Below are 13,084 nucleotides of genomic sequence, written 5' to 3' on the forward strand. Positions count from 1 at the left end.
ATCTAAAAACAAAAACATTGGAATATAAAAAACTACAATTTTGCATGTGGTTCTGTATGGGCGTGAAACTTGGTCTCTGACATTAAGGGAGGAAAATAGACTGAGGGTGTTTAAGAAAGGGTTCTGAGGATAATATTTGGGTCAAAGAGAGATGAAAGTAAAGGAGACTGGAGAAAACTACATAATGAAGAGCTTCATAACTTGAAGTCTTCACCAAGTATGATTAAAATGATCAAGGAGGATGAGATGCGTAGGGAATGTAGCACGAATGGGGGAGAAGAGGAATGCGTATAAGGTATTGGTAGGAAAGCTAGAAGGAAAGAGACCACTAGGAAGACCAAGACGTAGGTGGGTGGACAGTATTAAAATGGATCTTAGAGAGATATGATGGGATAGTATGGATTGGATTTATCTAGCTCAGGGACCAGTGGAGGGCTCTTGTTAACACAGTAATGAACCTTCGGGTTCCATAAAATGCTGGGAAATTCTTGAGTAGCTGCGCTACTGGCAGCTTCTCAAGAAGGGCTTAGCGCCATGGGTGACTGAGTAAATTTAAAATAAGAACTAATGTAAGTGGTTTTTTCTGTGGAGGTGATTGTTATTGTAATTTGTAACAAATACAAATGAGTGTGCTGTTAGTTCCTCGGAACTCTAGCCGTGGTAGAGGGATCATACCATCTCTCATGGGGCTGGGGGAGCAGTCTTATCACCTTACGTCAGCATGGGTACTACCAGTTTGGAATGTAGCATTTTGGAGTGTGGTCAAGTGTATAGTACTACAGCTGGTCTCTGTAGGCAATGCTTTACTCTCAGGGAGGAGCTATGAACGTTACCACAGCAAGCGTACAGCTTCGCGTGCTCCACAACAGTGTTTACCTTTCCGCACAGCTAAAGTTATGAGGCACTGACTATAGAGCGGACAGTTTTTGCTGTTTTCATACCCCTTTTACTCTTGTTGTTCATTTGTTACACACGCAAGGCTATTTATCACAGCTAATTGCATTACACTGCACACCTAGAAATTATTTTCCCTGTGTTCCATTATAAATTTGCCATATCAGAAAAATATTTTAGGTGAAAATCATGGGTGGTTAATGAGATCTATCTTTTATGACATGGCTACAAATTTATTGTACAGTGAGCTATTCTTATAAAATAAGTAAAATCTGATTTGTTGTAATGTTCATCCATATGTACGAAATTTTCTCAGAACTTTTTAATGTAGATTCTGAATAGAATTCATTCAGTAGTCAGAGAGATGAAACTTCAAATTACGGTACTGTCCCCTTTGCACATTCATTCATACTCTATTTAAAATGAGCGTGTATAAAGTGAATTAGCATGAACTGGGGTAAAGTAACTGTCAGGAATATATTCTTGAGCTAGCATTTCATCACACATTCCTAGGTTATGGAGCAGATAATTGCAAGCCAGAGAAACTGTTGTATGTTTGTGTTGCAGGTGACGGCTCATGTTAGCTGTTGTAAGTATACACCAGCAAGTGACTTGGGATCTCTGTGGAGAGAAAATCTGAATTCTTTTATTGAATTCTTGGCCGCTGTCCAGCAAGGTAATACTGTATTTTTAATAATAATAAGAGTCAGGAGAGCTCAGTTAGTACAATGATTATGCTGTGGGCTGGATGACCAGGTTTCAGTTCCACATGGGCCAGGAATTTTGTCTGTTTACCATTGAATTCGTATTGCCTACAGAGCCCGCCCAGCCTCGTGTTGAGAAGGTACCAGAGGCTCTTTCCAAAAGGATTGAGTTCAGGGCATGAAACTGATTACTCACCTCCATCTAGTGCCAAGTTTAAAATTGTGTAGACCGTATCTCCCCTCCACTATATATCCTCATGGCATATGCTTAACCCTATTACTGCTATATTTGACTGAAGTGCGTCAAGCATCCATTACCAAATAATGTGACATTTGACTTTAGTCCACATCAAGAAATAATAATCTCTGTTGGATCATTAAGCCTCATTCACTGGGCTATGAAAATGCATTTCTAACAACTCACCTCGAACTGGTGCCAGGATCAGGAAACTTGAATCTGTACATCCGCTCACCCATACTGCTTCATGGCATAGTGCTCAGTTAGTTAAGCACAGGAGAACTTTACCATATTTTTCCCTTAAGACTGTTTTATTTTAGGAAATTAGGAACATAATATGCAGTGAAAGGGTTAATAAAGCAAAGACACATCCAGTGATGGTGATGACAATGACAGTGATGATTATACCAAAGAAGTACATACATGTCTTATTGTCCATGGACACCAAATTTTTTTAAATATTTGCTGCTTCCACCTTCAGGCTATAAATACGATACTTGATCAAGTGTTAGAACACAGAATTTGTTTATATGTTACAATGCTAAAGCTCAGTATGTAACATAATTGTTGGATTTATGTTCTAGAAAATGAGAAGTTAAAAATATATACAGTAAACATTAGAACAAAATATTTGAAAACTTATGTTGGAGACTGGAGGAAAATGTCAATGTGTGTACAATACATTTATGAGGAAGATGCCTTTACGTATATTGTCATAGTAAATGTAAGCAGCAGCTGTAGGAGCTAGATCTTCACAGGGAATCCTGTGGTTCTTTTGCTAAAAGTGCCAGTAAATATTTGAGGCAATTTTTTCTCAAAAGAAAAAGCTTCCATTTTTTATTCTCAGAGTCTGAAGAGAAGATAGTTTACTTTATTCGCCTTATTACTACATTTTTGGGGCACATGGTAGTGTAGTTGGTTGAGGCACTATGCTACAAGCCAAGAGGTCACGGGTTCGAGTCCTGATGAGGTCATTAGATTTTTTCAATTTACCTAATCCTTCCAGCCGCACTATGGCCCTGGGGTCAACTCAGCCTCTAACAGAAATGAGTACCGGGAATTAATTAAATAATTTCCTGGGGAGTAAAGTTCGGCAGGCATGTAAGGCTTACAACCTTACCGCCACCTTTGAGCTGATTGCCTAGATAATGTTGGACCCTCAATGTGTCTCAACCCTATGGGCCATCACGGCCTGTTACGGGGATAGCTTTACTTTTTACTTTTTTTTTTATTACTGCATTTTCTCATCAGGATAGGGAACAGATGATTCAAAAACACTGAATGTTCTTGAAAGATTGGCAGTCTCTTTTACATCAGTGTATCATTTGTGATTTTTTTCTTTCACTGTTTGTCTGCACAATGTGGAATGTTAGGATGCAAGTGGATGATGAATTGGGAAGTGGCTGAAAATAATTTATTTCTTCTAGAAGTAATATTGTACCTTCTCATGTTTGAGTGGATAGCACTCCTGCATCTTAGTCTGGAGATTCCAGCTCATCCCAGGAGGGGTCCTTGTTTTTTGTCAGCCCGTCCAGGAAAATGCCAAGATAATACCTCAAATTAGGCAACTATTTCCTCCTTCCACATCCTTCCTACTTGATTATTCACTAATCATCCTACCATTCAGCACTGTATAACATGTGCTACTGACAGCATTGTTAAATAATAATAATAAAAGAGCGACCCCCTGTAACAGGCTGTGGAGGCCTGTAGAGTTGTGAGACATTAAGGCTCCCACATTTTCTTCACAATCGGCTCACAGATGATGTTGAGGTTGTCAGCCTTATGTGCAGCCACCCTTTACCCCCCAAGAAGATTCCTGGTACTCATTTCTGTNATAGAGTTGTGAGACATTAAGGCTCCCACATTTTCTTCACAGTCGGCTCACAGATGATGTTGAGGTTGTCAGCCTTATGTGTCAGCCACCCTTTACCCCCCAAGAAGATTCCTGGTGCTCATTTATGTTAGAGGCTGAGTTGACCCCAGGGCCATAGTGTGGTTCGTAGCATACTTCCTCAACCAACTATGCTACCACTTGCGCCCAACATTTGTTAAACCACAAATAAATAAAATGATACCATACCTTATTTTCATGCCAGATATTTGTATAAAACTGGCCTGGTTCATACTGATGGTAATATATTGCAGGTGTCCGAGGCTGTGTTGAAGACATGAATGGAGAACCTCTTAGAGATGCTGTTGTTCAGATAAAAGACTTTGATAAGCCTTTGAGACTGACAAAGAATGCTGCTTGCTTCAAAGCGCTGCTTCCTCCTGGTGATTATAAACTTGAGGTCAGAAATATATGTACTTTTCTACTTATTCTTTTGTGGTATTATGCTAATAATAGGTAATAAAAAAGGAATTGCCCTGGATGAAACTGATGAACACATATGTAATACAGTCAACAATTTCATGGATATGCCACATAGTGGCACTGTTATGTACTACAGTGGATACATAGAGGCATGAGATGGTGCCATGTCCTTTCTTCTCTTGTCCCAGCAAGAAGCAGTTGCGTGCTTGCAGTATATTTGGAAAGAAAGTCACTGTTGTGAAGGATAGGAGCAACGGGAAAATGTAAAGTTCTGCCGAAAGTTAGACAAATCTGCTAGCGAAACATTTCAGATGATCAAGCAAGCATATGGTGAAGAAACCTTGGGCTGTAGTACTTTGTTTAGGTGGCACAGATGTTTTTCTCAGGGGAGAGACAGTTAAGAAGATGATGAGCATACTGGTTGACCAAGAACGATCAGAACTGAACTCAAGATCCAAGAAGTTACGACACTGGCACGTGTCAACCGCTCCCAAACGGTAGATGAAATTGCAGCAGCAGGGATTATACATGGTAAAATTGTGTCTGTTGACCCAAACATGTCTTGTATTTCCCAGCACAGTGTTGCATGTGCCCTGATGCAAGACCAACATGACAATCGCATGAGGATTTGTGGTGACCTGATCGATAGTGCTGACAAAGATGCAAAGTTTCTCAACCAGATCATAACAGGAGATGAACAATGCCATAAGGGAAGCCATACAGAACCTTCATGCAAATATCTTTTAGCACTGTTTCCAGCTACTATACCAGTGTTGACAGACTTGCAGAGCGGCCAACAGTGACTATTTTGAAGGAGCATATGGATATGTGTAAGTGTATATGAGTGTCTTGCAATTTGGTGCAACAAAACCACAGTCCACAAAATTATTGACTGTAGTAATATTTTGTGCACCCACTGAAAAGGACTGTGGCAGTTCAGAACTTCTGGAAAAACTGTGCATATAGTCACCTTTGTCTTCATCATCCACTAGCCATGAGAATAAGTGGAATTCCAATCCACACAAAGGTGTACCCACCTCTAGAAGTGGATTCCGTAACCCTTACTAGGTCATCAGAGACCATGAATGTGAAGTACTGCAACTGAAGGCACTGAACAGAACATTTTGTTGCAGGTTTCATGTCCAAACCATGCACCTAAGATTCTGCCTGTAAGGATACTAAAAAATCAATTAAATGATGTGAAAGTGATACTGGATCAGGCAACAGGACAGAATGAAGGGTATCACACCTACACTCAAATTCAGAAACACCTGTGGCACCTCAACTCTGATTATCCCAGTATCTCGAGACTATACAGGTAAAAATATACTTGTGTGCTATTGGATTTGAATGTAGGAACATTTACTTATATAAGCAGTAATGTTTCTTACATCACATGTATGTTATGAACAGTGACAGGATTATAAGTAAATTCTTGTGGTCTCAAACTCTCCCAATTTATGCTGGAAGTATTTTCCTAAGGCATTCTTTAGACCGCCTCTGTGGTCTAGTGGTGAGAGTTCCTGGCTACAGATCCAGAGGTTCCGGGTTCGATTCCTGGCGCTTCCAAGTTTTTGAGAAGTAGCGTCTGGAACGGGGTTCACTCAGCTTCATGAGAATAATTGAGGAACTATTTCAAGGAAATAGCAGCTACAGTCTAGAAAACTGAGATTAATGGCTGGGGGAACCTGTTGCGCTTACCACGCGACACCCTCTATCTGCAAAAGTTGGCACTAACTTCGTTGACAAGTGGCGGTCTCGGTCAGTATAGTTCACTTGCGGACTAAAATCCACAGAGTTTGTTTGTTTTTGTTTTATTTTGTACAAATTTTCATACCTCACTTTCCTTTAAGTTCACTTATCACAGATTCAATCCCATTTTTACAAATCTTATCACACTAAAGATGACACATATCATGAAGTCATAAATTATTTTTCCTTTTGTTCTTACAAACATGATTTCACTTTATGTGATTCATCTAGCAGGAAAGCCCCTTTATGTCTTTCTCTTCTGTCTCTCTTTTATTCTGGGGCTAGGTTGTTTCATAAAAGCATTGCTGGGCTGTCATATTTGTAATTATAATAGAAAATGAGATGTAGGATGGCATTCAAATTCGTATCTGTCATTAGAGAAATATGCTCCTGAAAGCAATTTGGGTATTACCAGTGTATTTGCCATATTAAGTGGAAGTTACATATTTTAATGAAATCTGTATTTTATATCATGTAGGCTACCGGTTATTTTTATAGTGAGCCCTTTTTGGGAAACTGAGGGAAGCTACATGTGAGCATATGAAAGGTTAGACGTACATTGGATAGATACAGACCTAAATAAAATCCGCCTGATAAGTTAATATCAGCTTTCATTTAAATCTCTTGTGTAGTTCTGAAGATACAGCATTCATATCAATGGACATGATCTTTCTGTTATGCATGCATTTCATACGGTATAAACATTTCATGTATTTTACAGAAAACATGTCAAAAAATATTTGTTTTATCTTACTGTTGATTCAGGGGGATGTGGAATTTAAATAACACTAACATATTTTTAATGTGCAGTTCATCATTTCCATAAGAATGACATAATTATAACTTCATTTCTGGCACAATTTTATTCTCTTGAGTATAATTTACACATCCCTTAGCTCTTAGACTACAGAAGTTATTAACAGTCATGATTATGCATTCACTAGAATCACCTGTTGATCATCCAGTCTTTTATTAGTATTATTCTAGTCATTATTCTATTATTCTAGTCTAGTCATTTAAGCAATTTCTGTGATATGTTCAAACTGACATTGTTTAAATTTAAACTGCATGTTTCATTAAATTAACTTATATGACTGGAATCTATTTGATTCTACATGTTTTGTTTCAATTTTTGTATTTTATACTTTTTTATTTATGTACTTAGTTCTTGCTCTGTTAATTTTAAGAATAATCACTGTATGGACATGTCCTATATCTCACTTGTATTGTGGATCCATGGAACGAAAAATAAATGAATGAATGAATGAATGAATGAATGAACAGTATAAACCATCTATCTTCACCATACTAAAAATTGTATCCATTAAGAATTTAAAAACTGCAAACAAAAAGAAGTAGTTAATAAAGTAATACAGAAAAGAAGATTTTCTGATTAATATTTATATGAAATTGATGAGTTTTCTGCTGAGACAAAACATGGCGCTCTCTCTTTCTAATGTGTTCCCTCCCACAACACTAGTCTTATTGAGGATTCATTGCTAATCAGGCATCACTCCTTACAGCTTTTCAGAACTGATGAAGTACTTATTTTAGTCTGTTTCATCACCTAATTATGTTTATATTCTAGCATTGGTAAAAGTGTGTACAACAGGAATATATCAGTGCTGGAGCTTGGCTTACAAAAGCGAGACAGTACCATTACAGGTTATCCAGCAGTTGTCTATGTTGGTAACTTGTATGGTAATGAACCAGTTACCACAGAAATGTTGCTGAATCTTATACATCATCTCTTGTCCAGTTATAACAATGATGATAGAATCACCAACTTCTTGAAGGTATGTGCATATTAATACTTCTATGGATATGATAGATTCTGGGACTGTGTCCACTGGGTAAAATGCTAGGTAAAATGAAGCTGCATATAGTACTGAAGCCCGTTATGTGTGGAGCTTTATGTCCATGCCTTGATTTATACACCTTCATATGTTCCAACTATGAATATTATTTGAATTTATACGTTTAATATGTTTGCAGCATTCTATTTTTCTATTTTAAAAACAGTGGATTTTAATCCAAATGAAACGTATTCTTTTTCTTATGTTTGTACAGAGTCAGAGTCACATTGTGACTGACGGCCAGTCAGTCAGTAAGTCTTGGTGTCGAGCCCCATGTGGGGCTCATGACCAGATTTTAATTATTACCGTTTGACAGTTACAGTCTTGTTTCAATGGGGTGCCCTCTCTGACAAGAGGACGGGTCTGTCTTTGGTGTATACTGCTGGCCTTTGCCAGCGCAGTCTTTCTTGGGTCCAAATCCCTTGGGACTCGCGATCATATTTTACTGTCTCAGATTGAGACTTCCCTTTTCGTCGCCTCCTACGACTCGCAGGGTCACAGTGGAGGTATTCGACCCCTCCTCCACACGGGTATCACTCATGTTTGTACAGTTAGCAGATATGCTCTTATATGTATATATATATATATATGTTAAAATCATTAAAGTGATTCATTTCCAAAAGATTCTGACAGTGTTGTATAACACTCAGAATTACTGAATTTTTTGACTGTCCATCATACAGTGTTCTAATACTGGGCAGTGGAAATGTCCAGAAACTTGTTAATTCTGACTTTGAGGTGAGATATCAATATTTGTATAGAAAACACTCTCTAAAAGTAGTTATTAGTGACATGCTTAGTACTTTCTGGATGAAGATTTTGTTACATAGAATGCAAAAAGAACTGTCACTCCAACTTTCTGTAATTCACTTACTACACTAATTCTCTGTGTTACTCATTTCATATATAATTCATGTGAGAAGTGTATATATTGAAGAGAGAGTTGTTTTGTATCTTGTTCCAGACCTTGTCAGTGCATATTGTGCTCGACGCAAATCCTGATCACTTAGCTTCCTCCAGGCAACAGAACTTACCAGAGGACTGCAACACCACCTCCAGCAGTGCTGTTAATGGGAATGGTGTGAATCTTGATACTGATTTTCCTACTGAAGGTACAGGTTTAAGTTCATCAGTTTTAACCTACATTCCTTCCTTAAGAAGCAACTTAGGAAAGGTTGTCAACAGTGATATTGGTCTATAATTTGTCATGTCTGACTTCTCACCTGTGTTATATATTGCTCTTAATGACACATATTTCATTCTTTCAAGATAGATACCCTGTTTAAGGGATGATTTAAATATGTGACTAAGTGGCTTGCTTATCTTGTCTATACAATATTTTAATATTCTACTAGAGACACTGTCATACCCTGTAGAATTTTTTGGTTTCACTGACTTCAGGGGTTAATTTCATTTCTGGTATGTTATCATACTTGGAAATATTGAGTAATTTATTAGCTTCATTTGTATCAAAATTTGTAGTTACCAGTTTTCTGCTGTTGTTGTAAAATACTGATTAAAAGCATTGGCTAATTCATTAGGATTATTTAGTTTACTTTCCCCCACTTGGATTTCTACTATATTGTCCATGGTTTGATTTATCACTGTTTCGTTATTGATTATCTTCCAGGTTGATTGTATTTATTCTTTGATTTACTTATTAATTCATGGTAATACAATTTCTTTGCTTCTCTTATTACTCTCATTAAAATAGTGCAGTATCTCCTGTAGTATAGTTGCAGACCATCATCATAATTCGTTTTATTCAGTTGATGAATTTTTACTTTAGTGTAAGGATTTATAGTCATAAATATGTTTATTTAGGTATATTTCATTATATTACTGTGCAATTTATATCTAAATATGTGGCAACTATAGTTCTTCATTGCATGCATATGTATATGCATATATGTGTATATGAATAGGAAGGAGAATTATTATCTATTGCTAATTATCTTGTTGGTACAATTGTATGTGTAACATTGTATCTATTTAAGTGAGGTATTCAGTTTAGATTTTAACTATGGTCCATTGATGTCTCTGCAATTTTTTCTGTGATTGTCTTGTGACTGTTGTTTGACAAGTTTTATATTCAGTGCCAGTTGCACACTTATGAACACTCTAAAACGCTGATGTATGTATGAGGTAGCCAAGCTGTCAGTGTGTCTCCTGTTTCACCTTTTGAACTAGTTGACCAGTTTTCATGAAATTTGTTGTGAACATCATGCAGTTGGAGTCTATACCAATCCTATATAGTAGGACCTTGTTATACCTTGGATTCACATATACCACTGCTTTGATGAGGCCTCTCAAAATAATTATGTACAAGTATGATCTATGTCATACAGATTTCTGTGAAATGTTTTAGTTACAGAGTAAGACTGTATTCTGACATTCCAATTAGGTACAGAAGGTGAAGTCCATAGTCTGCTATGAACAGGCTGTATATTTCTGGTTTCTCTATTGTTGGGATTATTTGTTCAAGCAGTAAAATTTAATGACCACTCCATTTACCTGCTTAGCCACAGATCGTTGGAAATCTCACTGATCTGCCACATTGTACTCATTGTTTATTAAGACATGAGTAGTGCTACAGTAATGATGGTCAAAAGAAAAAAATAGTTCTACAAAAATTATAAATTATCAAAAGAGTTAAGAATGGGGAATAAAACATAGCTTATTCCATGAATGTGGAATTCCAGAAGGGACAATTAAGTTCCCGAACTGACCCTATTACAGTAATACTACTAATGCCATCTATCAGGGATGAATGGACCTAGTTAGGAGAACGTTTATTTATATGATGTGCAAGTTTCAGCTTGTTTGATTGATGCATATGAATATTATAATTGTTTTGGTGAAGTTAGTTTTTTCATCATGTCGAAGGTTTCAAAATGGAACAAAGAGCAGTGATTAAGTTTTGAGTAAAATTAAAGAAAACAGCTACTGAAATGTTTGAAATGTTGAAAAGTGTGTACGGTGAGGAATGTTTGTCAAGAACAAGTGCATTTTAATGGCATAAAGGGTCAAAGAAGCTCAGAAAGTGAGAATGAAAAAATCGTGGGTGAAAACAATGTAGATTGCATTTTCTTATGCTAAAGGTATCATTTGTCATGAATTTGTGCCAGAAAAACAGACTGTAAACGGTAAATTTTATAAAGAGGTGATTAAGAGATTGATCGTTCGAGCTGATTCCATTAGGCCTGAGTTTCAGGAAAGTGGGGTCTGATATTTTGTGCATGGCAATGCACCGGCACATTCTTTGGCATTGTCTCGAAGTTTTTGGTGTAGCAGGAGATCCCCATGGTATCCCACCTGCCCTGCTCCCCCGATTTATTGCCAACTGACTTACTTTTTTTTTTTTTTCAAAATTAAAATTGCAATGAAAAGAACGAAATTAAAGGCTGTTTCATGGATCTAAAAGACTGTGATGAGAGAACTGAAGGTGATACAGGAAGAAACGTTCTCTCAGGCCTTCGATTCATTATATGAGCGATGTAAACATTGTGCAGAAGTGGGCGGTGACTATATTGAGTGTTGGCATTAATAAATACTTTTTATGTTTTTTGTGTGGTTTTTATGACTTCAGTTCAGGAACTTAATTGTGTGTGGCTGAATGAAATAAGAAGACAAATTACATTCATTTCTAGATTCCATAAAGGCAACATAGGACTGCAAAGTGTAACAGGAAAGATGTCATGTTAAAATAAGGTAGTATATATTTTGTTCTGTTTATCTTGTAAATTGTCTGCCTTGGCTTTGGTTTCAGTGACTTTTGTTACGAGATGAATGCGCTGTATGGCCTTTCTTGTTTTCTTTAAGAATTATTTTATAGTTTGTTACTGTTGGTGTTACAGCTAAGAAGGAGCATCTGCCTCAACCAGAAACACAAGCTTTGATGGATCTTCTGGAGCAGACAGCACCAGTACTGACCGTGGCACTTCGTGCTGGATCACTTCATGTAGACATACCATATGCTAGTGGCAGAGGTCCCAAAGAGGGCAACGAATATGTTACATCAGATGAAGAGGTGAGAAGATCCTAAATATTATACATTAATAAGATTTTGATCTAATTAATTGTAAATAATTTTTTATGTAAAAACTTCTAAGTATGTGTTATGAACTTTGTAATAGTAGTTCCTGAACATATTGATCTTATGCCTTCTGAAGATGGTCAGCTGACCAAAATATGTAAAGACAATAAATATCTATAAATTGAATTGCTGGAAAGTGTTAACAATTATTCTATAATTTAGACACTGTAGGTTTATTCTTGAATGGGAAAAATGTAGACATTTCCATTTTCGTTGTTGGTGTTGACTGAACAGTTGTCACAGTACAGAGATCATATGATATCAGACTCATATTCAGGTGGGCCATAGGTATGAACTTGGCTTGGATCAATTATCTTGGCCAAGGTATATCTTGGTTTTCTTCAGTCTTCCAAAGAAATTATGGGATAATGCCATTTTATTCTGCATCCATTACAGTTCTTAAGCATGGAAATCATTGTAATATTTTTTCATTATGGAAAACTAGCAAATTTGCTTTTACCCACATCAGCCCGCTGTGAAGAAACAACAGTTTTGGAAATACCAGTTTTTGCCCTATCCACATTCATTTCCACTGACTTTCTCTTAATGATTCTTCCATAGAATTGATCTGTGCATTTTCTGCATCAACTCCTGATTTTAAGTATCAGAATTAGGATGAATATTTCAGTCAATCTTAAAGAAAGGTATATGGTACAATTGTTTCACTACACTGTTTATGTCACTTCCTCCTCCAATAGGTCACCTTCTGCCAACATTTTAAATCGGCCATTAGCGTGACACTAGATTTTCTCCTCTATTTTTCTGAAGTTCCAGATTGATAATGTTAATAATTGAATCTTCTGGTAAGGGCTTCTCCATTTTTAACTGTCTCATTAACATGCATGGTTTAACTTGCCAAAACTGGCTGTGAATACCCATAGCGTTGTTTGTTCTGCAGATATATCGTACTCTTGCCAAAGAATATGTTTCACATCATCCAACAATGGGGGATGGCCATCCCAATTGTTCAAGCCACTCACGAGATGTCTTTGAAAATGGTGTAATAAATGCAGGAAGCTGGAAGGAGCGAAACGGAAGTATGATTGTAAGTAAGGCTGTCACATTAGATTAGATCTGAATATCTAAATGTCTGCTCATCTGTGGTGCATGGAACTTATTTATGTGAAATATATGTTGCACATTAATTAAGTTTATAATCTTACAAGTGACCTAAATAAACTTCATTAGTATATCCATATTACAGTCTTCTGGATTGTGACACTGTAT

General features: G+C 36.9%; 1 protein-coding gene across 1 annotated transcript in view; it reads left to right on the forward strand.

The window, feature by feature from the left end:
- LOC111870064 (carboxypeptidase D) overlaps positions 1 to 13,084 on the forward strand; it is a 54,215-nt gene that overhangs the window by 34,065 nt on the left and 7,066 nt on the right. The window contains exons 16-22 of the mRNA XM_023862042.2: positions 1,462 to 1,570; positions 3,985 to 4,130; positions 5,287 to 5,471; positions 7,494 to 7,701; positions 8,726 to 8,873; positions 11,619 to 11,791; positions 12,756 to 12,902. Coding sequence (XP_023717810.2) covers positions 1,462 to 1,570; positions 3,985 to 4,130; positions 5,287 to 5,471; positions 7,494 to 7,701; positions 8,726 to 8,873; positions 11,619 to 11,791; positions 12,756 to 12,902 — 1,116 coding nt within the window. The remainder of the gene's footprint in view (positions 1 to 1,461; positions 1,571 to 3,984; positions 4,131 to 5,286; positions 5,472 to 7,493; positions 7,702 to 8,725; positions 8,874 to 11,618; positions 11,792 to 12,755; positions 12,903 to 13,084) is intronic.

Source organism: Cryptotermes secundus, unplaced genomic scaffold, assembly GCF_002891405.2.
Source record: "Cryptotermes secundus unplaced genomic scaffold, Csec_1.0 scaffold1314, whole genome shotgun sequence".
Classification (NCBI taxonomy): Eukaryota; Metazoa; Arthropoda; class Insecta; order Blattodea; family Kalotermitidae; genus Cryptotermes; species Cryptotermes secundus.